Below are 26952 nucleotides of genomic sequence, written 5' to 3'. Positions count from 1 at the left end.
AGTGAAATCTATCACACCCAGGAATTTCAATACTAAAATCTCCCACAGGAAAGAATGAACTTCTTCAGTAGGCCCAGGAAAGGGAAATGGGACTTGATATACTGCCTTTGTGATGTTTTTTTTTTTTTTTTTTTTTTTGCAATTACATTAAAAGTGGTTTACATATATTCAGGTACTTATTTTGTACCAGGGGCAGTGGAGGGTTAAGTGACTTGCCCAGAGTCACAAGGAGCTGTAGTAGGAATTGAGCTCAGTTTCCCCAGGATCAAGGTCTACTGCACTAACCACTAGGCTACTCTTCTGCTCCCCCAGCACTGCAGCAGTGATCCTTGTACCTCATGAAGGCACATGAAATTAATGGACCACTTCAGAAAGACCAGGACTCAGAGGCTTTTTCTCTTCGTGCTGTCCACTGTCTTTGTGCTTCATTCCAGATGCTAGAAGATGAAGAAGATTCCTTGGACACCTGAGAGACTTAATTTGTATCATAGATTTTGCATGAGTTTAATATGTTTGATTCTTTATAAGTTTTAATAATAGTGCAGTACCAATACCAGGCAGGGAGTGTTTAGCCTCCACTGTAGTGTATGCATATAATACATACAATTTATGTTATACTAACAGCCTATAGCTCATGTAAAATACTTCCTGCTTGTCCTGTAACCTTTGTGACCTCTTCTTTCCACTCTCTTTGAGGCCTCATTTGCTCATACCTCAGCCAGGTATAACTTCTGACCATACTGGTCTATTCTAGAGCCTCTAGTACTTTAAGTAGTCTCAGTCTCCCTTCCTCGATAGAGAAAATCACCATCTTAGCTTCAGCATAGCAAGGCAAGTCTCACAAGACTATTCTATTTCGACCTTGCAAATCCAGCACCCTTTTTATCCATTCAGTATTCATCAACTGCGCCATTGACCTCCACTCATTTCCCATAGAGGTCATTCAACCAATTAGCAGCCCATTCTGTCAATGGTTTCTGAAATAGGACAATTAATTCAGTACCTCAGGGATCTGTCCTGGGACCTTCTTCTTTTCTCCATCTATACTTCTTCTCTTGGTACTCTGATCTTATCCCATGGTTTTCAGTATCATCTTTACGCTGATGACTCCCAGATCTACCTCTCCACACCAGAAATCTCAGCCAAAATCCAGGCCAAAGTATCAGCTTGCCTGTCTGACATTGCTGCCTTGATGTCTGAGCGCCATCTGAGCTTCTTATCTTTCTCCCTAAACAAACCTCTCCTCCTCCCCCAGGGCCGTGCCAACATGGTAAGCGTGGTAAGCGCCACAGGGGGGCACCTGCCTTCAAGGGTGCCGCACCATAGTTGTATTTAAAAAAAAAAAAAACCTTACTCCTCCGCTCCATCCCCGATTCCCCGGCACTTTAAATTTACCTCGCTCCGCCTCCGACGTCTGCGCAGTGTCAGTGAAAGCGCTGCCTGTCTGACGTCTCTCCACCAGCCTTCCCTTCGCTCATTCGTTCCCTCTGTGTCCCGCCCTCAAGGAAATGACGTCAGAAGAAGGCAGGACACAGAAGGAATGAACGAGCGAAGGAAAGGCTGGTGGAGAGACGTCAGGCAGCGCTTTCACTGAAGCTGCGCAGACATCGGAGGCAGAGAGAGGTAAATTTAAAGCGCCGGGGAATCGGGGATGGAGCGGAGGAGGCTCAGGCTGAATGAGAAGTATGCTCAGAGCCTCCTCTGCAGGCCAAACCCAGCCATTTCCTCCATCGCGCCCCAAACGGCAGCTTGGGGGAGCAGCGCTCGGCTCTTTGGCACTGCCCAGCTCTTCCATGCACCTTGGAGCCAGGCAGGTCCGGGGGGGGGGGGGGCGCGCACGCCAACTGATAGTCTGCAGGGGGGCGCCAACTGATGGTCTGCAGGGGGCGCCAGAGACCCTAGGCACGGCCCTGTCCTCCCCTATTCTATATTTCTGTGGATAACACTCTCATCCTTCCTGTCTCATCAGCTCATAACCTTGGGGTCATCTTCGACTCCTCCCTCTCCTTCTCGGCACATATTCAGCAGACTGCTAAAACCTGTAGTTTCTTTCTCTATAACGTCACCATAATTCGCCCTTTCCTTTCTGAGCACACTACCAGAACCCTCATCCACTCTCTTATCACCTCTTGCTTAGACTATTGCAACTTGCTCCCACTTAGCCATCTCTCTCCTCTTCAATCTGTTCAAAATTCTGCTGCACGACTAATATTCCGCCAGTGTCGTTATGCTCATATTAGCCTTCTCCTCAAGTCACTTCACTGGCTTTCTATCCGTTTCTGCATACAGTTCAAACTCCTCTTATTGACTTATAAAGGCATTCACTCTGCAGCTCCTCAGTACCTCTCCACTCTCATCACTTCCTACATTCCTCCCTGGGAACTCCGTTCACTGGGTAAACCTCTCTTATCTGCACCCTTCTCCTCCACTGCTAACTCCAGACTCCGTTCCTTTTATCTTGCTGCACCATATGCCTGGAATAGACTTCCTGAGCTGGTTCGTCATGCTCCATCTCTGGCCGTCTTCAAATCTAAGCTAAAAGCCCACCTTTTTGATGCTGCTTTTAACTCCTAACCCTTATTCACTTGTTCAGAACCCTTATTTTATCATCCTCACTTTAATATTCCCTTATGTCTTGTTTGTCCTGTTTGTCTGTCCTAATTAGATTGTAAACTCTTCCGAGCAGGGACTGTCTCTTCATGTTCAAGTGTACAGCGCTGCGTACGTCTAGTAGCGCTATAGAAATGAGAAGTAGTAGTAGTAGTAGCAGCAGACAAGCTCTGCCACATTCTGGTTTAAAGAATCTTCATGCTGTAAACCTATTGTTTTTTTTTTTTTATTTCTGTATTAAGTGATTGGTTTATCTCTCTGTCTAATTTTACATTGGAGAAACCTGATATGAGGACAGAAGAACCAAACACCTCAGAAAAAAAATTAAATGCAAGCCTTTGGAAACAACCATCTGGTTTTTGGGAGTATGCTTGTATTACCATTTATTGCTCCTTGCCCTCAAATTTCCTCTCTTCATCTACAAGATACATGCTAAAGGCAGGCCGATTTACAAAGGGGGATACACAGCACTGATAACAGCGAACCATTTCAAGATGAACTTTTATCCATAAAGCTTTACATTTTGGGATCATTCTCTATACCCTTTCACTAGAAACAGGTCTGGAGGACAGAGAGACAGACACCCTCTACCATGTTAAAAGCACTCCTGTGTTATGGAAATATACAGAAGTCTTTCAAAATGGAGGTGATTTATAAATGTAGTTCTCCTACATTTAAAACAGAGCGCTTCACATCCAGGGGAATGGAAGGCAGAAAAGCTTAAGGGCATTAGAAGATGCAGGCATAACCTGGCTATGGCGCTGGCACTGGAGGGTGTGTGGGGCTGCAATTAATCCCTCTGCATTCTCATCCTCTTAGTGAAATTTACGATTGCTATCCCACGTGCCTTTGATACCAGATGCGGCTCAAGTCCCATCTGAGCAGTTAGTGTTGTGTCGCTTACTCTGTGGGATTTACAGGAAGAGATTATATGGGTCTGCCAGAATCCCCTTAAAACCTGTGGGATTAACAAGTATTAATGCGGCTGGCTTTGGAGAAATTGGGCTCAGATGTAGAAGCTGCCAAAGTCCTCTTCATTCTCTCCTTTTAAAGACTTTAAAATAGTCTCCATTCAGTGTGGGTGGAGTGATTTGTTTTTTTTCATTATCACATGCATTTTCTTTCTGAGCAGTTTCTCGCTGCTCACCACATTCTGTTTCCCTTTCATGGTCTCTTTTGCCGCAATTCTCTCTTGTCCCACTCAACCCTAATTCCTAGACAATCTTCCTGTTTCAAAGATTCATTTCCAGCAAAAGCACATTCCATGCCATTAAATGCCGATTCTAACTAGAAACTACAGAATGACACAGGGACAAAGATTGTCCCCGTCCTCACCAGTCGCCATGGGTTCTGTCTCCATCCCCACCCCATCCCCTTCAGATTCTGTCTCCATCCTCATCCCATCCCCGTGGGCTCTGTCTCCAACCCCACCCCATCCCTGCAGGTTCTATCTCCGCCCCCACCCCATCCCCGTGGGCTCTGTCCTCATCTGCAGAAGCCTCAAACACTTATTATTTTATATTTAAATCTTTTTATTAAAGAATAAAAAGGAACAATATGCTGTGTGTTGTTTATAAATCACAAATAGAAAACAATAACAATGGAAAACTATAATAACCCCACCATCACCACCCTCTACCCTTCCAACCCCCAACAATAGCTGATTTCAACTACTCCAAGGAATCTTATGCCATCCTGTTAAAATGTCCAGGGGTACAAAACACAATCCGTTCTGTATGCCCTAGCATGGGAGCAACATGCCCTATGAAGCACTGTTATGAGGGGTGGGGAGGGCACGCTAGTGGTCCCTCAGCTGGCAACAGGTGCCCAAGGACACTTGCCAGCACCTGAGTCCCCTCCTCTTGCAAATACATCCTTAAAAAATAAAAAATAAATGTCTATATTTTACCATGTTCTACCACGTCCTCCTCTTTCTAGAGGTCACGTAACAAAGGGTCACCTGGAAGCTCTAGAGCAGGGATGTCCAACCTCGGTCCTTCAAGGCTGTAAACCAGTTGGGTTTTCAGGATTTCCCCAATGAATGAGGTCTACTTGCATGCACTGCCTTTATTGTATGCAAATAGATCTCATACATATTCATTGGGGAAATTCCAAAACACCAACTGGGTTGTGGATCTTGAGGTTGCCCACCCCTGTGTTGAATTCATGGTACTTTGCACATAGTGGTATGGGGGTTGTATTTTGAGGTGCAGGTGTCAGGATGCACAGGGTATGGGGGGACTGCAAGCCGGCAATAAATTGACTGAATGTTGCCTAAACATTTCCTGTTTTATAAGACAGCACATCCCTAACAATTGTAACAAAACTTCAGGTACAATAATTCTCTTTCCAAAAGAGCTTACACTCTATTTATGTATTTTTACGTTAAGCTAACTTAAGTAAGTACCTGAAGTAAAAAGAGATAAACTGATTTGCCCAAGGTCACAAATGGGTCAAAGATCAAAGTTATATGCAGACACTAGAGGCCTCTAGCACCAGACTAACGCCCACATTTAGCAGCATGGCAAGATGAGAGGGCTTGGAGATGGCGTTAGGGTTAAGGCTTCCCTCTCTGTTCCCTCCCTCCGGACACTGAAAGGGGGGGCTGGAGGTCCGGTGGACCTCCAGTCCACCAACACAAGGGCACGGGGGGACTGAAGGTCTGGTGGACCTCTAGTCCCCCTAAGCTCTCCCCCGACACAAAAGAAACTTCCTGGTGGAACCCTAACTCTACAACAGCCCCCAACCCACCCTGGCCTAGCGTCCACGAACCTTCCCATACCTCAGGATGACAGAGGAGGGAGTAGTATTTCCTATTTCCAAGATGCGCTGGGCAGGGCGCCGCAATTTTGGAGGCGGGTCTGGAAGGAGGAGGGAATGCTACTTCCTCTTCCATCATCTTGAGGTACAGGGGGGTTGGGGGCCACTAGAGCACCAGGTGGGAGCACGAGATCCACTGGACCACCATCCCTGTCTTCTCTTGCAGGGGGTCGGATTGTGTCTCTGCCAGGGGGTGTGCTAGACTTCCAAGGTCTCTGTCGGGGGGGGGGGGGGGTGGTGTTGAGGCATCTGGAGGTCTAGCCTGCATTGGTATGTTTGACAGGTCCGGGCTTTTTTTTTTTTTGACAGCCCGGACCTGTCAAACAATTTCTTCAGGAGGATTAGCCTTGGGTGCATACCCAGGCACAGTCCGCCCACAGAAGTACTCTGATGATCAAAGATGGTCTGACTACAAAGGGCCTGCACCAGCTCCAGTTGATTCAGAATGCAGCAGCAAGATTCATAGAAGGTTGCAAGTGACGTGACCACATCACACCATTTTTGCAAAAACTTAATTTGCCACTAGTACAATACAGGGCTAAATTTAAAACTCTATTGAACTTCAAGGCCCTTAAAGGAAATAGCCCTGAGTACCTGAAGAATAGGATGATCCCCCACACACCGCCAAGGACACTAAGGTCCTCTCAAGGACTATCACTAACCACACCCTCTCCAAAAGTCATTACATGATGTGATACCAACCAGAAACAGATCCAGATCATCTCGCACATACCTAAACCTTCACTACCCAACTTGCAAAGGACTCAAATATAAAACAACCTATGCATCAAGTTTCTCCTATATAAGCGCACAAATATGGAACGCACTCCCAAAAGCTGTGAAAACAATCCATAACCACCTAAACTTCAGAAAATCATTAAAAACCAACCTCTTCAAAACGGCCTACACTACAGATCCAACATAAATCCCCACATCCGGCCACACAACTAAATCAAAGATCGTACTGAACAATATACAACCTCCCTCCTTTCGACCCAAATGGAGCTTGGAATACATCTACCTTACTCGAACACAACATCTGTTTTCTACTGGATTTGGCAAATGCCTTACGTTACTGTGTAAGCCACATTGAGCCTGCAAATAGGTGGGAAAATGTGGGGTACAAATGCAACAAATAAATAAATAAATAAATAAAATACAATACCCGCAAGCGAGCCTTCTCCGGAGTAGCCCCCACACTCTGGAATGCACTGCCTGAAAGGCTCCACTTAACATAAGACTATCTCTACTTCAGGAAGCAGGTGAAAGCTTGGCTCTTCAACCAGGCCTTTAATGGAATAAGTAACTAACTTGTTAGTCTCACACACACATACAAGGAATGACACAAGCTGCACATACTGCAGCAGGACATGTTTATCCACTCCTACCCTAGCTGAGATAATATTTAACCATCTCTCTGACCTCATGTGCAAATTTCTTTAAATTAGTCACCTTACTTTCTAACTCTTCTTACTCTCTTAACTATCTATATGTTCCCGCTTTGCTTTACCCTTCACTATAAATTAAAATGTTCTATTACATATTGTGTTGATATTGTAAGTAGTATACTATGCTGTACTTTGTATTGTTATTTGAATATTTTTACTGCTGTAATTGCCTATTGCTCATGTTTGATCTATTCTTACTGTACACAGCCTTGGGTGAATTCCTTCAAAAAGGCGGTGAATAAATCCTAATAAATAAATAATAGCGTGTATAAATTTGCATGATATTAGTTTGTTTATAAGGGTGCTATTGCCCTGCACTGTACCACAGCTAATTTTACAGAGCTATTCGGAACAGCATGGTGTTTTTGATCATCAGCCCATAAGAGTGTTAGTAGCCAAAATGGTCTGGCTTCCTGGTTCTCAGCCCATTGTGGAATAGAGGGAGTGCCAAGAGCTGAGAGCAAGGACTTGGAGGAGACAGGAGGGTTGATGAGATCATGTGGGATGGAGAAAGTGAGATGGAGAAAATGAGAGTGAGGTATGTAGATTGAAGAGGGAGTGGGAAAGTTATTTAAAGCAGGCGTTACTTCACCTGCCACTTTGATCTTGGCTGTTCCCCCACCTCTCTCTCCATGTACAAACATACATTTTTTTATATGTTCCAATCCGATGTCTTTAGAGCGGAGGAAGATTTCTGATTAACTCCTCAACTACTAACACAAAATTTCCAACCTTCACATCTGTGAGACCCATACTTCTCAGGGTCCTCTGGCTCCAGGACTGTATGTGTGCAAACAGCCAATGAAAAGCTTTTCACAAAAACAAATCACTAATCTGGAACTTTTTTAAAAATAAGCAATAAAAAAAATATTTCTTCTTCTCAGTTGTGCAAGGTCGTGGGAGCAGGAAACATTTGCCCTTTGCCTTTCTCTCTTTTTTTTTTCCCCTCCACCTTATCCTGAGGAAAGAACAGTAGTGAGAGACCCCATAGGATGCAATTTGAGAGAGGAAAGACCCCTGCCTTACGCTGCCCCTCCTCCCCAGCTCTGAGATTTGATACATGTGGCAGATGGCCCTGCTGCAACAGTTTCTGCAAGGCAGGAGAAAGGATGGGGGAACCTCTGCCATCTGTTGGGGGGAAGGGGGAGGTTTCACAGATGGCACCCAATCCACTACATTATAGATACTAATTTCAGTGGGTTGTTTGGGACAGTGGAAGACAGGAGGGGCTCAGGGGAAGAACTGCAAAAGGATGATTTGTGGAGATGCATTTCCAGGTCAGAAAAAAAAGTGGCACATTTTACCAATTCTCCCCCCTCCTAAATACAATTTGCATCCATCTTTTTTTCAGGAGCTGCATGGGTTAACTGGAGGAGGGGTTCACAGTCCCCCAAACCCTTTAAATACATGTTATAATGAGTTATCTATCAGGAGAGGATTTTGTAATCAGTTTGAGTGGTGTCCACAATGCTGCCTTTCAAAGTCGGGAAACTCATACTGAGCTACAGTACAAGCTCGTCTACAGGTGGGCAGTTGGTGGACACAATGGCATCCAGAGCAATGGTTGCTTTCTGTATTCCCCTTCCCTTTTGGTTATTTTCTAGGAGGTCTTTTCCTTAGGCACGCTGGCGTTTTTAGCGCACGCTGAAAATAGGCGTGTGTTAAACGCTAAAGATGTCAATGTATTCCTATGGGTGTCTTTAGCGTTTAGCGTGCGCCTATTTTAAGCGCACGCTAAAAACACCAGTCCACCTAACTAAAAGACCCCCTAAGGCCCCTGTTTACTAAGCAGCATTATAGGCGCATTGTTTTTAATGCTCGTTAACCATGTACATGCCTACAATATCCCTACAGGCGACTACATGATTAGCGCGTGCACTAAGTATAGGCGTACTAAAGACACTAACGCACCTTAGTAAAAAGGGCCCTAAGTGTTTTATGGACTGATTTGGATACCCAGTTTTTACTTATTCCATTCTGCACTGCTTGGATTGTATTACTATGATTAATTTATACCTCTGTTTTTTAATTATTAGATGTAATGTTTTTTTGCATTGTATTGTATTGTAATTGATTTATAATTGTATTTCACCTTGAGATGTTTTAGCAACAGTAAATCATCAAAGTTAATAATAAACCAAATTAAACTTTTGAGCTGATTTGTAGACTTTCAGCTGGACTGAAAAAGGCATCATGGTGGTCCTGCCCACCTGTGTACCCCAGGGGATTGTTCTGTTTCCCTACTTTACCAGCCTTCAATATAGCATGCAACTCTAGCCTCACAAAAGGCCCCAGTGCATCTTTGTGTAGCTGTTTTGATGGTCCCCTAGCCAGGGCTCAGGTGCATGGGTCTTCCCAACAGAATACTGATAGACTCCTCCCCTTATAACCCTGTGAATTTTGCCCTACAGATCATCCGAAAGCATTAGGACTTTGCGATATGCCACCTGCATTCACCACAGGGCACTTTTGATTTTTATTTTATTACTTCTTCTTGTAAACTTCAGCAAGATGGTTTTTAAAAACCCACAAAATCATTTCTGTAATGTTCAATTTGAATGGGTAGATTTCCTTCAATTATTATGGTTGATTTAGTTCATGCTGTTTTCAGTAGTATCTGAAGGTGAGTTACATTTAGGGACCCTAGGTATGTCCCTGAGGTCACAAACTGGGTGAGCTCACTCTAGGTACTTCATTATTCTGCAGCTCTGGGGGAGGGAGGACTGGGAGTCACACGATTTTATTTGTCTATGGTCATGGGGTCAGAGGTTCAAAAAGATTGAGGAGCACAAGCTTACAATCTAAGGGGGCAATTTCATACAGTGGTGTCTAAATGTAGGTGCAACAAAGGAGGGCACTTATGGGAGGATTCATCAAGATGCGGTGAAAGTTTGTCTTTACCACTCCTCGATTTTTCATGAAATGCAGCAACCTGCAGGATTCCAGGACCACAAGTTGCTGAATCCTACCTTACAGGAATAATGCTGCTTGCGAGTTACTTTGCAAGCAGCATTATTCTCGCTTCCCAGGAACATTGGGCCACTGTAACTTAATACTCCTGGGCTTACAAGCGTGGGACCCCCCCCCCCCCCCCAGACCCCCTGGCAGCTTCCAGATCCCCTCCCATAGGGGCTCCCTGGTCCTGGCAGTGTTGGCCCCAGGAGAAAAGGGTCTCTGAGCAGGAGCAAAGCCCACTCACTCCTGCCCAATCTGCTGCCTGTGGGAAATTGGTGCCCCTAGCGGTACTCATCCCAAGTTGTGTTACGGTATTTACATAGTAAGTTGATGCAAAACTTGCATTTGCTTATTTTGCATATACTAACGAACCTGCAGTGACTTAAATATCACCACAGTATTTTAAGTCAAGTGGTGTTAGAGCCCTATATGGCCCTAACTCTGCATGATGACCCCCCCCCCCCCCCCCTTAGTGCATTAAGGCACACCTTCTGAGTTACCATCCAGCTACCACGTGGCCCTTACAGTAATTTCATTTTTGATGCACATCGGCTAGGCGCCAGAAAATATTTTTATTTTCTTAGCGTGCAGGCAGTAATCAGGAGAATAAGCCAGCAGATCAGTATAATATCCAAAGTATTTTATTGAAGATACTATATGTTAGACAATTGCCAGACACAGGCCGTGTTTCGCCCAAAAAAGGGCTGCGTCAGGGGTCGCAAATTGCATATCAGGACAAGGATAAAAGGAATTTTAAAAAAACAGCACAAGCAGCACAAAACAGCGCCTCCTGTTCTGTTGCCAAGTGATCGGTAAAAAGTCTACTGTCAAAAGCTGTTTTGTGCTGCTTGTGCTGGTTTTTTTAAATTCCTTTTATCTTTGTCCTGATATGCAATTTGCGACGCCTGATGCAGCCCTTTTTTTGGGCGAAACATGGCCTGTGTTGGGCAATTGTCTAACATACAGTATCTTCAATAAAATATTTTGGATATTATACTGATCTGCTGGCTTATTCTCCATGTTGGATTTTGCAGATCGTTTGCCTTGCTGTTATCAGGTGGCAATTGTCATTCTATGTGCGAAGACCATTACTGCCCGGTTACCACGCAAGACCTTACCACTAGGTCAATGGCTGGCAGTAAGGTCTCAGACCCGAAATGGACGTGCAGCAATTTTCATTTTGCTGCACATCCATTTTCGGCAAAAATATTTAAAAGGAATTATTTTGCAGGTGCGCTGAAAAATGATTCTGTGCGCGCCCAAAACACGCGTCTACACTACCGCAGGACATTTTTCAGTGCGCCTTTATAAAATGGCCCCTAGGGAAGAATAGTGCAAAGCCATTTTGGCATCTGAAACCCAAGCACCACTGCTTACACAAAGTGAAAGACAGGCATAAGCTGGCAGCCTAAGTGTGCCTTCCATACACACATCTGATACTGCTGTCTAAAGTGCACACATTGCTAGGCAGAACACTGCCACATCCATACTCCGCCCACTGGCTACACCAGTGTTCTAGAACAGTTCCTAGCACATAATATAACACATAATGGCACACATCCTTGCAATATATCCAGCTGCAAACTATGCCAAAACATCTCACAGGACCCCACAGTCATTCACAAAGGAAAAACATTCAACATAAAGGAATTCTTCACATGCTCATCTTCCAATGTGGTACACATCATCCAGTGTAAAAAATGTGACCAAGGATGCTATATACAAAGAGAACCCATAGCCTTACTAAATTACCTCGCCAACCCACCCAGTTATGAAAGTTCACCTTCTATACTTACCCGCCTAACACTTTCCTTTTTTCTTCCCATACTTAATCTCTGTACATTACTAATTGTATCTGATATCCTGGAATGACAATGTCTGTAAGCCACATTGAGCCTGCAAATAGGTGGGAAAATGTGGGATACAAATGCAATAAATAATATTGGAGAAACGGGCCAGATGCTAAAAACAAGATTGAACTTACATAGACATCACATGAAAAATGCCATTGCCAGCCAGGATGGCACACCTGTGGGGCAACTCTTTACAAAAACAGAACACTGTACTAGTGATTTCATAGCAAGAATCCTGAAAGGTAACTTTAAAACAATACAGGAACATAAGACCTTTGAAGTCAGAATGATTAAATATGTTGACACCCACCAGACAGGACTTAACAGAGATCTGGGCTTTCTAGCCCATTATTAGCCATAAAATTGTAATTTTATTGTATTGCTTTGTTTGTCACTCTCCTGTCTCCATGCGTATCCCCCTGTCTCACCCATTCACCTCCATCCCCACCCTGTTAGATTGTCACTGAAATGCTTTGATGTCTCACTTATATATACTGTCATCTACCAAGATTTGCATATTTCTGATCTGATGAAGAAGGGCAACCTTCAAAAGCTAATCAAGAAATGTACTAAGTTATGTCCAATAAAAAAGGTATCATCTTATTTTCTTTTTCATGTTTTATTTTGTTTTATTTCTATTGATTAGCACATAACACAAATGCCAGTCTGTGACATCATTCACTCCTGTAAATGCACCTATTTTAAGTGTACACAATTGGTGCTTATATTTAGGTGCCCTGTATAGAATTGCCTTTAAGTCTGTACCTGAGGCAATGGCGGGTTAAGAGGTCCCTTTTACTAAGCTACTGTAAAAAGTGGCCTTAGCATGTGTGAGAAACCTACGCAAGAGTGCGCTAAAGCCGTTTTTACTGCAGCTGTAAAAGTGGTCTTTGTGTATTCAAGGCCATGCGCTAATGTTGCCACGAGTGTGCAGCCATTACAAAAATTTAGAGCATGTGCTCACTTAGTGCCACTCATTTTGTAGGCAGTAAGGGGCTCACCCTCTGCCACACCCCTTCAAAAATTTCCTAAAAAATATTTTTTAGCGCACAGTGAACACGGGCAGCTTTGCCAGTTACCACAGCATGCCCGAGTGCATCCCTGTGTAACTTGCCCAAGAGCACATGGATTTGAACCAGGCTTCCTTAGTTGCTAGCCCTGGTGCTCTCAAGCACTTAAATGCAGAAAACCACAGAACCAAAAACAAACTCCCATATATATATTACAATTATTCTTTGTGCACATTTATGCCAAGGCACAATTAAAAAAACCTAGTACTGCCAGCTACTACTGCAAAAGGTGTTAGAAAAATCCAAACTACATGGACAAATACTACTGGCATGCTGCATTTTTGTGTTTATAAAAATTAAGGTTCTTAGCTGCAATTCCAAGTAACGAGTGACATCTAGTGGCACATTGGTGGAAAACCCAATCAAAAGCTTAAGTTTATTTAGTTCATTGAAGTAGGACATCTAAGTGGTGTACAATCATCATTGATTAACACCCTCCCCCTCCCCCCAATATTCAACCCATGGTGGTTTTAAAAGCCTCTGACCGACATGTGCTGAATATAACTTGGGCACAGACACTTGAGTATCCAGGTCAGTACCGACACAGAATTGATGTGGGTGCCAGCCGGTATTTATTTTGTTTGTTACATTTGTATCCCACATTTTCCCACCTATTTGCAGGCTCAATGTGGCTTACATAGTACCGTAAAGGCATTCACCTAGTCCGGTAGAGAAACAAGTACAAGGTGATGTTGTGGTCGGATAAAGGTACATGTGTTTCGGGATCGAAGGGAAGAAGGTAATATAGTGTCTAGTACGAGCTTTGGTTTTGCTGTGTTGCAGAGTGTAGGCATTCATGTTGGGTCAGTGGGGTATGCCTTTTTGAACAGGATGGTTTTTAGTGATTTCCTGAAGTTTAGGTGATTGTAGGTTGTTTTCACAGCTTTTGGCAATGCATTCCATAGTTGTATACTTATATAGGAGAAGCTGGATGCATAGGTTGTTTTCTATTTAAGTCCTTTGCAGTTTGGGTAGTGGAGGTTTAGGTATGTGCGAGATGTTCCGGTTATGTTCCTGTTTGGTAGGTCAATGAGGTTTGTCATGTATCCTGGGGCTTCACCATTTAGTAATGGAACCCACATAGCTATACAGGCAAAGCTAGGCCTCCCTCCCCAAATCCACCCTGGCATTAATGGGACAGTGCTACAGTGGTCTAAGCAAGTATTCAATTACTACTTAACATTTCTAAAGCGCTACTAGGGTTACGCAGCCCTGTACAATTTAACATGGAAAGACAGTTCCTGCTCGAAGAGCTTACAATCTAAAAGGCACTGCTGAATATCAATGCCTAAGAAAATAAACTAAATAAAAATTAAAAAAAATAAAAATCAACAAAAGAAGAGACAAAGGAAATCACATGCTTTGTAGAGAGTATCAAATAACAACAACAAAAAAAAAACTTACTTAGCTGCTAATTCCAAGCTCCACTGACAGTCATTCAAATATTTGGGCTGCTTTTACAATGCCGCAGTGATCACCACACACACCAAATGCAACAAATACTATAGGTCAGTTTGGGCATCTTTTTGAGACTTGGTCGTGAAAATAAATAGACCAAGTAAAAGCGGCCAAATGCTCGTCATCGCCGGTTTTCTTTTTTCCAATATCAGCTGAAGCCGGCCATCTCGTAAGCACGCCCACATCCCGCCTTCACTACCCTGCCAACACGCCCCCTTGAAGTTTAGCCGCCTCTGCGATGGAATGCCGGCGAGTGTGTCCAAAAATCGGTTTTCGATTATAACGATTTGGTCGGTTTTAGGAGATGGCCGGCCATCTCCCGATTTGTGTCGGAAGATCGCCGGCGATCTCTTTCGAAAATAAGCTTGATAGACTACTGCAACGGAATCTACACAGGATGCAAAGAACAAATCCTAAAGAAGCTTCAGACTGCCCAAAACATGGCAGCCAGGCTGATATTTGGTAAAACACGATTTGAAAGTGCCAAAACCCCTCCGAGAAAAACTACACTAGCTCCCAATCAAAGGACGTATTGCCTTCAAAATCTGTGCCATGGTCCACAAAATTCTCTACGGAGAAGCCCCAGGATACATGACAGACCTCATCGACCTACCAACCAGAAACACATCTAAGTCATCACAAACATACCTAAATCTGCACTACTCTAGCTGCAAAGGCCTCAAATAGAAATCAACTTACGCATCCAGCTTTTCCTACTTAAGTACACAACTGTGCAACGCATTACCGAAAGCCTTGAAAACAACATACGACCACCTAAATTTCCGGAAATTACTAAAGACCAACCTGTTCGAAAAAGTATACCCTAAAAGCCTGATCTCTGCAACACAACAAAAGTAAAGTACGTACTGGACATAACACAACTCTTCCGTTGACTGCGCCGCACAAACTTTTATTACCACAACACCACTTTGTATTTGTTCACACTGGAGTCTACAAATACATTTCCAGCACTATGTAAGCCACATTGAACCTGCAAATAGGTGGGAAAATGTGGGATACAAATGCAACAAATAAACAAACATGGTAATGTAGCATACTATGTCATACTTTGTCTTATTGTTTGAATATGGAGCAGGTGGGGGGAAGAGGGGTTGGTGGTTGGGAGGCTAGGATAGGGGAGGGCAGACTTATACGGTCTGTACCAGAGCCGGTGATGGGAGGCGGGACTGGTGGTTGGGAGGCGGGAAATACTGCTGGGCAGACTTATACGGTCTGTGCCCTGAAAAAGAGGTACAAATTCAAGGTAAGGTATACACATATGAGTTTATCTTGGGCAGACTGGATGGACCATGCAGGTCTTTTTCTGCCGTCATCTACTATGTTATAGTTACTGCTATTGCTTATATTTGACTTATTCTTGCTGTACACCACCTTGAACTTCAAAAAGATGGTAAATAAATCCTTATAAATAATTGCAGACCTGAATAGTATACCTTCAGAACTAGTACCAGAAACTGAAATGGAATACTCAAGGAAATGGGTAACCAATGTTTCTCATCTGCAATGGAGTGACATGGTCAATTAGCAGGCCTCCAAATTGATTTTCACTGCAACATTTGAATTGTAGATGTCCAATATCAATACTCCACAGTCCTGAAAATAAGGCATTGCAGAAACAGGGATGGCTCCTTGTCAAAGCATATACCACAATAGATCGACATTATTCTTCCAAGGATAGCAAGGCAGACTACACTCTTTGTACTCTAAAGCTACTCTCTTCCCCAGCTTTCTTCCGATTTCGATAGACTCTCTCACCATAACATCTTGAGAGATGCACTACTGCTACCACCATCCAATTTGGCCTTCCTAACCAGTGCCTCTGTCTTCTTGTAATGGATGCATACATCAACCAGTCTTCCCCTTTCCCTCATTAATTCAAGACTGGTTCCCTACCACCCAATGGGGTAGAACTTAAGCAGTTCTGTATCCTATATACTCTAAACTGCTTGTCTACTGGCTTGGGTAGCACAGCACCAGTATTAATACTAGTTGGGCTATGGCTTAGGCTTGAAGGTTTTCTCCTGCTAACTAGGATCAGTGGCCAGGGAGTTACAGAAAAGCCAAAGACAGGGTTTCAACCTTGAGAAAGTTTTATAGCTGGGCCGGGAGGGGGGAAGAGTTCATTCTACCACTCATTCCTACCAGCTTCTCCCACTTCCCAGAAAAGGCCAGAAAGGTCAGATAGTCCATTCCAAGACTGCCTGCCTACTACCAAGGTCACACAGGAGATATTTTCACATTTGTTAGGGTAGTAGTGGTGTGACTAAGCAGGCATCCCTCACTGCTATATTCTCAACTGCCCTGCATGGATTCACTTTTGATAAAACATCTGAAAGCAAAACACAATCAAAAATGGTTCTTGTCTGGACAGCCAGAAGAGTTTCACCCCTAGAGCCAAGAGATACTATCACCCCCTACCCATGCCAGATTTCTGGCTGCTGTATTTTTGAAGTTCTAGCTCAGCCATTCCCAACCCAGTCCTCGAGGCACACCTTTGGGTTTTCAGGATATCCACATAATCATGATTTTTATTTGCATGCAATTGAGGCAGTGCATACAAATCTCTCATGCATATTCATTATGGATATCCTGAAAACCCAATGGAACTAGGTGTGCTCCAAAGACTGGGTTGAGATTGGCTGCTCTAGCCACCAAATCACTGCAGCTTCCATGTTTGCCAGTTCCAGGTCAAAGACTTTGGTAAATCCTGGTTTTAACCTTACATCCCAAATCAGTGTGGCATGTGTAGTGCCTGATCCTACTTATTGAAATCAGTGCTGCAAGTCCCATAACACTTGAGGATGGGTGGTCAAAAATCTAGGACTGGTCCCAATCTGCAGCAGAGATACCAATACAATGAATTACAGTAGTCTAACTTTGATATTACAAGAGCATAGGAGTAACCTAGTGGTTAGTGCAAACCAGGGGAACTGGGTTCACCAGCTCAATGCCAAGTGAAACTCCTTGTGACTCTGGGCAAGTCACTTAACCCTCCATTGCCCCAGGTACAAAATAAGTAGTTGTATATATACATACACTGATTGTTAACTACAGAAAGTAGTATATTGGAGACAACCGCATCCCGCAGAGCAGTGTTTTAAGTGTGGTTGTAGAGCACCCCTTGCCAGTCAGGTTTTTAGGATATCCACAATGAATATGCATAAAAGATGTGCAAATAATGGAGGCAAAAATCAAGTTCATGCATATTCATTGTGGATATCCTGAAAACCTGACTGGCAAGGGGTACTCCAGGATTAAACTTGGGGAAACACTGATGTAGACACCTGCAAAAGTGACATGGGTGCCCACAAAGAATGGGAACCACTAACTTGGTCCTGGAGGCACCCCAGCCATGTTTTCAGGATATCCACAATGAATATTCATGAAAGAGGTAAGGCAGTGCATGCAACTAATGAATATTTGTTGGGGATATGCTTAAAACCTGACTGACATCCATCCACTAGCTGGATGTGGCCCAAGGACCGAGTTGAGTGTCTCAGCTGCATAAGCAGGAAAGAACAATGATAGAGCAGAGATGGGTAACCATGGCCCTCAAGGGCCATATTCCAGTCTGGCTTTCAAGATTTCCACAATGAGTATGCATGAGATCTATTTACATAGAAGTCAAACTTCCATTGTGAAAATCTTGAAAGCCTGACTCAAGGACCATATAGTTACCTATCCCTATGTTAGCACGTAGAGGGTAGCTTAGTGAAGTTGTGTTACACCCACTCAATCTAACATTTTGATTTCTGAATCCTACCAAGCATACCCTACCTATACCCATTTTTCTACTTGCAGTATGTTTAGTACAACTTTATTTTGGACACACTTCCAAACTGATGCGCTTTAATGAAGGGAAGCACAAAGAACTAGGTTTTCCTCCCCTCCCTTCTCCTAAAACACGTATGCCCCTCCAATTCTGCTGTGTATGCATGTTTTCCTTCTCTTGCATCATGTTTACTTTAACTTGAGTTTAATGTGAACAATCACTACCCCTATGCTTCATTGGGATGTTAAAACAAACAGAATATCATATTGAAATACATTTTTATTACTTTTTTTTAAAGATATGTTAAACATGACAGTACAGGTTAGGTAATTTTTTTAAAAAGATAGCGCCTCATTCCATCACCTTCATTAAAATATAAAGTGCTTATAACAGCTCATCTCAAACAGTCCATACTGTAAGGGAAGGAAGCATTTTAAGTGTTAGCAGTAGCCTGATGATTATCAATGCTCATATGACTAAGTACAGGTCCGTGACAGATGGTACAATGTGAATGTCTCCTCCCATCTGCGGGGTGCTTGCTAGGGATCTAGTTCAATGGTGCACTGGTGGCATGTGGCACAGTACTCCAGAAGGTTCTTTGTGGTGATTGCAAGTGCTTTCTCAAACAGGAGAATGATGCCATTAATGTTTTTGCGCTTAAAAGAAAATTTCAAAGAATGCAGAATCAGCAATTGCACAAAGTACATGCCCCTTCTTCCATAAAGGCAGAAAAGGTGAGGCAACAATTTTATTGAGAACACTTAGCAGAAAATGCCTCCCTTCATCAAGACTAATAATCAGGGATAACGTTGGGGGGGGGGGGGGGGGGGGCACAGTCCAGGAATCTCTTCTCCCTTCTAGTCATTTAAAAAAAAGTGTATTTCCCTTCTCAGAGGGGCCCCGGCATGGCAGCCATTCTCACAAGCTGCCTGTGGCTGGCCCGAAGCTTTCCCCTCACTGCCACAATCCACCCCCCTCCGATGCAATTTCCTGTTTCCACATGAGTGGATCCAGATTGTGGATGCAATTTCCTGTTTCCACCTGGGAGGATCCAGATTGTGGCAGAGAGGAAAAGTCGGAGGCAGCTTGTGAGGATGACTGCCACACAGAGGCCCCTCTGAGAAGGACAATCTTTTTTTTTTAATGAAGACTACAAGGTGAGGGGAAGGGTGGGAGACACTGTGGTGGAGAGAAGGGGAAGAGATACCCAAACTGCATAGTAGCAATGCACGTGGGGAGATTGGATTAGGGGCCCCGCCACGTCTGGCCCTTGCAGCGATTCTCAACACAGTCCTTTTTTCAAGATTGCCACAATGAACATGCATGGAAGAGATATGCATGCAGTAGAGGTAGAGCATGCAAATTTCTCATGCATATTGTTAGCTTGTGGATACCCTTAGACTGGTTGGGTATGTCCTGAGGACTGGGTTGAAAACCCCTGATCTACAGGCAGGGATGGTGAAATTTGTGCCACAACTGAAGCCAGATAGCACTTACATAAAAGCACTTCGTCCTCTCTAGCTCCAGACGGATGAACTCCTCCATGGTCAGGTCATCGAAGTTCTTGTGCAGAGTAATAAAAGCACAATCAGCAGAGCGGGTGCAATGTTCCATCCTGTTAAGGGAGAAAACCCTCAGTCATTCATTGGACAGCAAGTGCTGGCAATTTGCACCAGGTCCTTTTACGCTTCAAAACCAGTTTCTATTGTGTTATTTCACCATGAATCTGTTCATGAAATAAAGAACCCCAAGTAGTTGTGTGTCAGTCCTTGCTGGAGTTCCTGTGCCTCGAGCTCTAGAGCCCAGTGCACGTGTCCTATATATCTAGCCAATGCGTGTCACTTGCTTGGAAATTACAGAAACACCTCCTCCACCTCTCCAGAGCCTACACAGCTAGAACTGATTAGGTCTTCTAACTGTATCAGTCCCACGAGCTGGCAATAGGTAGACCTGAATAAGATACAATTTCAGCATAGAAATAGGACTACACTAGACCAATCCCTTCCTTGGGAAACTGTATTTTAATGTAATACAAAAGCACTCTAGCTGGTGCTACTGTAGGAGTGGACAAGCAAACACTGTGCACGGCCTGCAGCCATCACTAGACTGGCAGGACAACCTCAAGCTCTGTGCATATTACCTATGGACTTTGCATTCACACTTGCACCTTTGCTTTGTACCAAAACCTCAGCTTTCATATAATGAGCCTAGACTAAGACCTAAACCTGTGCAGTTTGGACTTTTACTAGTAGTATGTATTTGTTAACCAGCAGCTAGACAACTTGTACAGTAGTAGTCAGCAATTTAGGGTTGTAGGGAAGGCAGCTGGCTCTGCCAGCGCAGTCTCGTGATCCATGCATAGAGGCTGTATTGTGTAAATGTGCTGGAACACTGAAATAAGTTACTGTTTTGCTGCAGTTTATACTACAGTTAGATTTTGCTGTAAAGGACAATCTATTGTGCTTAGCTAAAAGAAGCTGTAACTTGTAGCATGGCAGCCATTAACTTTGTTTTTTCTGTGAAATACATTTTCTCTCCTTCTGTGCCTTTTCTGAAATATAAGGCTTGCAAGCTGACAGTTAGCTCAGAAGAAGCAGCTGTAGCCAGATAGCAGAAACCAGCTGGAACTTGTGCTGCTTATCAGTATATTGATATGCAATGCCAAGTAACTGTGAATAGACTAGAGACCAGTGTTGGAAATAGAGGGTTGTGTGCAAAGCCAAAGATAAGTTTCGTTTCCTGGGTTCTGTGTAAGATCCTCTGTCTGTAACTGCGCTTGACTACTGATAAGAGTGTATAAGAACGAGTGTCAGGTGACGCTCAGGGGGCAGTATCCTGAGAGAACTCAGTGCTGTTCATTGCTAGCAATAAAGCTGTCATGCCTTTGGAACCAATTTGCCTCTTGTCTCCTGTTACACTACTATTTGCCATTGACACCCCACATGCCCAAGATCTATCGCATTCAGTCCCCTCCTCTGGCTCATTTGTTGCCTGAGGGCTTACAAGTTATCCATTGCAAAGAGGGAGACTGTACTCAATCCAGGAAGTCTGATTATGATAACCCTATGCTGATGCACTGATTTCAGTAGGCTTAAAAAAAAAAAAAAAAAAAGTCAGACTACAAATACAACACCACTCTAGGATGCTAGTTTAAAGCCAGAGCTGGCCACAAAGTCTCCCTCCTGGAACCGGGGGGCCACTTGGTAGCCTTCCGGAAGAAAAGAGCTATGCCAATACTCAAATCTCAACTCTGTGGTCATCTTTACAATAACCAGTAACGAACAGGTCTTCTGAAATATTTAAGATCACCTTTCACGGTATGCATTTCCAATAAAGGGTGTATTTGCTGCTCACCATGGATCATCATCTGGCTCCCAGCCCTCAAGCTCCTTGAGGCAGAAGAAACATTGAACCACATCCGGCTCATTTTCACTTGGACAGTGGATAAAGCCAGCTCGGGACATCTAGAGCAGAAGTAAATCGGTCCAAATCCAGCAGCATTACAAAAAAAGTAAAAAAAAAAAAAAAAAAAAGTACATATTGCAATGCTAACCAGTTATGATCAGAGTCCGGGGGGGGGGGGGGGGGGGGGGGGGGGGGGGAGGGGATTTCTAAAGAGCCCTTTTACTAGGCTGTGGAAAGCATTACTGCACACTTACTGCAGCTTAAAGTTGTTTACTGTGGGATATGCATAGGAATCCTGTGCTAACATTTGAATCACCACATGCTACGAGATATATTTTTATTTTTAGTGCAGTGGGGGCATATCTGGGGACAGAGTAACCATTTCTTTGCCAATCAACCAATTTGAACATCTACATTACTGTGCTCTTACCACCTCCAAAATAAGTTGCAGTAAATGCTCATACAGTAATATTTTTTAACAGTAACATTGGCACATGGCCAATTTTCTAGTTTGAATTAATGGCCATTTTCAAACTGCAGAAAAAATGGCCTTAGTGAGGTCAGACCCACTTAAGGGTGCACCAAGACCATTTTTTTTTCTACTGCAACGTAGTAAAAGGGCTTCTAAGTCAGTTAGTAAAAATAATACAAAGCCTGTTTAATGGAAATTTTCCAAATAGAAAGATAGTTAGATTCCCACTTGGCCAGTCCGATTTTGATAGCTAAGCATGTCTTAATAACCTACTTAGAACGTGGTTTATTATTACTGGGTTTCACTTCAATTCTATGCCTTTGGGAGGAGCAGTTGTATAACCTGATCTCTTAGCTCTAAAATCACAGCGCCTGATTTAACAACGGGTCTCGTTTTGTTCCCTTATGCAGGGAAGGCACATCGGGTACAATGAGCAAACTGGCCGGGTGCTACTCACGTTTTCAGGGGTACATTGGCAGCCCTCCGTGAAGGGCCAGTCTGTGAACGTCTTCAGTCTGTTCTCATAATCGTACATACGCTCAAATTCCAGCAGGTGCTTTGAAGCTAAAGACAGGTCAGACAGAGAAGAGGCCATCGGGCTTAGACCACTTACAAAGCCACAGATAGAACACCTTCTTCTAAATATAAACCAGCTAAATTTGAAAACCAAGCCTCACCCTCTGAGGTTTAAAGAACCTTATCTTAATTGCCTTAACTACATGCACCTGCCGGTGCTCTACACCCCGTGGTGTACTGGAGCCGATTGTTTTGCTGTTAGCCGGGACTTAAAGGTTTGTTTGGGGTTTTTTTTCACTATTTGCAGCAGGAGGCTGGAGGCACGCATGCTCAAACACACCAGCTGTCACCTGCTATTGGTGCATGCATGGTGTGTGGCAACCCTGCTGCACTGCTCATCTCAGCAGCCCAGCTAGTTGTGGCTGTAACCAGGGGCGTAGCCAGATGGCCAATTTTGGGTGGGCCTGAGCCAAAGTGGGTGGGCATGGAATTCATGTCCCCCCCACCCCGGCTCCCCTCCAGTTTGCTCCTCTCTCCACTTCTCCCTACCCACAAACCCCAAATATTAAATACTTGAGCTGGTGGGGATCCCAAACCCTGCCAGCTGAAGATTTCCTCCTCCTCCTCCAGCAGCCAGCACTCTTCCAAACAGCAGCCAGCAGCACTTGCCTCAAACTGATGCTGTTGCCAGCAGGCTATACATGTTCAGTGCTTTTGCATGTGCAAAAACTGAGTATGTGCAGAAGGTCTCGGTGTCAGCAGAAGGCAAGTGCTGCTAGCTGACATTTAGAAGAACGTTGGCTGCCCAAGGAAAGAAAAATCTTCAGCTGGCAAGGTTTGGGGATCCCCACCAGCCACAGCAATAGTGTCACAATTTTGGGTGGGTCTGAGTCCAAACTGGGTGGACCCCTGCCCACCCAGGCCCACCCGTGGCTACGTCACTGCTCAACTTGGCTGCCCAGAGATTTTCTGCCAGAGAGGACAGAGGAGAGCCCTGCCGGGCGATCGTTGCCACAGAAATGCACCTTTTGCGAATTTTGCTCCTACAGTCATTGTAAGAGACGTGTCAGCTTGCTTTGATTGCAACAGTATTTGTATATGGTCTACAGCTTTATACTACATAGTAACATAGTAGATGACGGCAGAAAAAGACCTGCACGGTCCATCTAGTCTGCCCAGCAAGACAAACTCATATGTGCTAGTTTTTGTGTATATCTTACCTTGATTTGTAACTGTCATTTTCAGGGCACAGACCGTACAAGTCTGCCCAGCACTATCGCCGCCTCCCAACCACCAGCCCCGCCTCCCACCACCAGCTCTGCCATCCAATCTTGGCTAAGCTCCTGAGGATCCATTTCTTCTGAACAGGATTCCTTTATGTTTATCCCACGCATGTTTGAATTCCGTTACCGTTTTCCTCTCCACCACCTCCCACGAGAGGGCATTCCAAGCATCCACCACTCTCTCCGTGAAAAAATACTTCCTGACATTTTTTTTGAGTCTGCCCCCCTTCAATCTCATTTCATGCCCTCTAGTTCTGCCGCCTTCCCCTCTCCGGAAAAGGTTCGTTTGCGGATTAATACCTTTCAAATATTTGAACGTCTATCATATCACCCCTGTTTCTCCTTTCCTCAAGGGTATACATGTTCAGGTCAGCAAGTCTCTCCTCATACATCTTGTAACGCAAATCCCATACCATCCTTGTATACTATAACAGGACTACGGTCCTGTGCTCTGTTCTAGAGTTTTCTGTTTGACCCCTGATGTAGACGCGTGCATCGAAACACGGCCCGTGTCGGGTCCTCTTTTTTAATATTACAATAAAGACTGTTGGATTTATATCTCCGGTGGTGATTCGTCCGTTGACAGCCTCTACTTTTGCCTGCTGTGCCCAACACTAAACTCAACTTGGCTGGCCAGAGATTTTCTGCCAGAGAGGACAGAGGAGAGCCCTGCTGGGCTGATCGTTGCCACAGAAATGCACCTTACCCTCTCTGCTGGTAAGAATTTAACAAGCAGATGTTGCTGGGCCCATTTGTTGGAGGAGGACAAGTCAAGTGGAAATTGGTTTGGGGGAGCATTGCCCCCTCCCCCCCAAAAAAACACTTGCACCGTCCGAGTTCCTGATTCTCTCTCCTCTGCTTCTGCCCTTCCCACTGCCCCATGCATTGAACTTTTTATCCTTTCAGTTTCTTCCCTCCCATATCCACACCTGCGCCCTCTCCCTCTCCCTGCCTTCCTCCCCCAACCTCTCCCCCCCCGTCGCAGTTCTCCAGACCATTACCGTACCTGCAGGCAGCGGCGTACCAAGGGCGGGGTGGTGGGGGTGGTCTGCCCCGAGTGCACGCCGCTGGAGGGGTGCAGAGAGCAGCCACGCGCCTGATGGCTCCGCTGGTTCCCTGCTCCCTCTGCCCCAGAACAGGTTACTTCCTGTTCCGGGGCAGAGGGAGCAGGTAGCCAGCGGAGCCGAGAGCTGTGCGGGGGGGGGGGGGGGGGTGGGGGGGGGCTAATGCACTGGGGAGGGGGGATGTCATTGCGCCAGGAGGGGGGTCATGCTATACCCGGGGGGGGGGGTGCGCATCGGCAATTCGCCCCGGGTGGCAGCCGACCTAGGATCGTCACTTCCTGCAGGCAGTGGTTAGGACAGGATGCCGGCATCGGGGTCCTTCTGCTGCCACGTCCCTCCTACTCTGATTCAACCAGTGGTGTAGCCAGACAGCCAATTTTGGGTGGGCCTGAGCCCAAAGTGGGTGGGCACAAAATTTTCTATCTGCCACACCCCCTTTCTCCCCCTATTCTCCACCTCTCCCCCAGCACCTCCCAAACTCAAAATAGAAATAGAAACACTTTAGCTCATGAGGATCCCCAAGCACTATCAGCTGAAGATTTCCTCTGAAGACGGCCAGAACTCCATTTTACCAAGCTTGGCAGGCAGCAGCAGCAGCAGCAACTCCTTGAGCTACTGATGCCGGCACCCCAGGCATTCTTAGTTATTGGTGACTCGAGGATGTTGCCGCCGCCTGCTAAGCTTAGTAGAAGGAAGTTTTGGCTGCTATCAGAGGAGGTCCTCAGCTTATGGGGTTTAGGGATCCCCTCCAGCCACAGCAAAGGTCAGGACTGGTGTTTGACATGCTAGGGCCCAGGGCAGAAAATAAAGAAGCCCCCCCCCCCAATTCCCTCTTCCCCCTTTCTACCCTCCAATCTCCCCACCTGTCATTGCAATCACACCAACAGACCCTCACCAAATAAAGAACAAATGATCACAAATTAGAAATAAAAATATGTAGACAAAAATTGAACTGGGAACCTTGGCATATACTGCAGGTTCTAAGTCAGTTTGCACCTAGGACAATTACCACCTAACCAATTCCCACTGCTCCAGGGAGGACAATTCCCACCCTTAACAATCATGAAACATCACAGTCTTAAATTTATCTCCTTCCCTTTCCTCTTCCAGATAGTTTTTTTTTTTTTTTTTTTTTGGGGGGGGGGGGGTAATGCTCTCCCACACACACACACACTCAAATATTACCTTTAACACGCCACACCAAAAAAATTAAATAAGCCAAAATCCAAATTAATACAGAGCATAAAATATTATATATAAAAACTTAAACAAAATATTACCAACACATCCACGACACGCAACGACACTCCTCATAAAAAAATATGATGCATAACAACCCCCCCCCCTCCCCCAGCAAAACATCAACACAAAAAAAACAAAACTACATGCCAGTAAGAACTAGCCAGGAGGGAACAGACCTAGGAGGGAATTGTCCACCTTGGGGAAACGTCCTAGGAGGGAACTGTCCAAGTAGGAATTGGTGGCTGGCAACTAGCCGGATACCATTCTGCAACAGTGGAGAAATAAAAATAGAAATATATGTCTTTTTCTACTGAACACAATAAAGTTACATCCACTATGCACATTTCTCAAGCTATCATATTTCAGTTAAGATTCAAAATAAAATGCCTTTTCTACCTTTGTTTTCTGGTCATTTTATTTTTCCATCATGTTGATCCAGTTTTCTCTTTGAACTTTCCTATCTTTCTGCTATTTCTCCTTCCAGTAGCTGCTGTCCATTTGTCTTTTTCTCCTCTCTTGTTCCATTCCCTCACTTCACTTGCCTCTGAGGTATTGACCTTTTTTTTCTTTTCTGCTCTCTGTCCACTCAAATTTTATCCTGTCTAACCCCTTTTTCTTTGTTTTACTTTTCAGATACCTGTCAGATTTCCATTTCCTTTTCACCCACTAGTTCTCCTGTTCCCCTTCTCTCTACTTCCCCAGCCATCCATTCCCTTCCATCTTCAATCTATTCCCCATTACCATATTTCTTTCCCCTGTAATCACCATCCTCCTGGTGTTCATTTCCTTGCCACCCCCTTGACCTCTCCCACATGGTTCCACCTTTCCCGGTGTCTCTATCCCTCCACCCTTCTAGCTCAGCATCTGCTCCCTCTCTTCTCCCCACCCTTTCACCCCCTCCCAGCATCTTGCTGTCACTTCTCTCTTTCCTCTTGCCCCCTCTCCCGTGATCCAGTGTGGCCA

At 44.6% G+C, this 26952-nt stretch overlaps 1 protein-coding gene across 1 annotated transcript; it reads right to left on the bottom strand.

Moving 5' to 3' along the window:
- Positions 1-18242: 18242 nt before the first annotated feature.
- On the bottom strand, positions 18243-22676 carry LOC115465068 (baculoviral IAP repeat-containing protein 5.1-like). The gene is made up of 4 exons (XM_030195467.1): positions 22342-22676; positions 21362-21471; positions 19505-19622; positions 18243-18663 (listed from the first exon to the last, which is right to left on the bottom strand). Exons 1-4 carry the CDS (start codon positions 22477-22479, stop codon positions 18547-18549), a joined length of 483 nt encoding a protein of 160 aa, XP_030051327.1. The 5' UTR covers positions 22480-22676; the 3' UTR covers positions 18243-18546.
- Positions 22677-26952: the final 4276 nt, after the last annotated feature.

The sequence above is a fragment of the Microcaecilia unicolor genome, chromosome 3 (assembly GCF_901765095.1).
Source record: "Microcaecilia unicolor chromosome 3, aMicUni1.1, whole genome shotgun sequence".
Taxonomy (NCBI): Eukaryota; Metazoa; Chordata; class Amphibia; order Gymnophiona; family Siphonopidae; genus Microcaecilia; species Microcaecilia unicolor.
The sequence above is the reverse complement of the archived record's forward strand: the minus strand, read 5'-3'. Positions and strand labels throughout refer to the sequence as shown.

Excerpts from the sequence above, each read along its gene's own strand:
- LOC115465068 (XM_030195467.1), bottom strand. The coding sequence starts at position 22,479 with ATGGCCTCTTCTCTGTCTGACCTGTCTTTAGCTTCAAAGCACCTGCTG. Across the intron at positions 21,472-22,341 it reads GCCAATGTACCCCTGAAAAC|ATGTCCCGAGCTGGCTTTAT; the intron begins GTGAGTAGCACC and ends CTTCTGCTCTAG. Across the intron at positions 18,664-19,504 it reads AGAGGACGAAGTGCTTTTAT|CGCAAAAACATTAATGGCAT; the intron begins GTAAGTGCTATC and ends TTTTCTTTTAAG.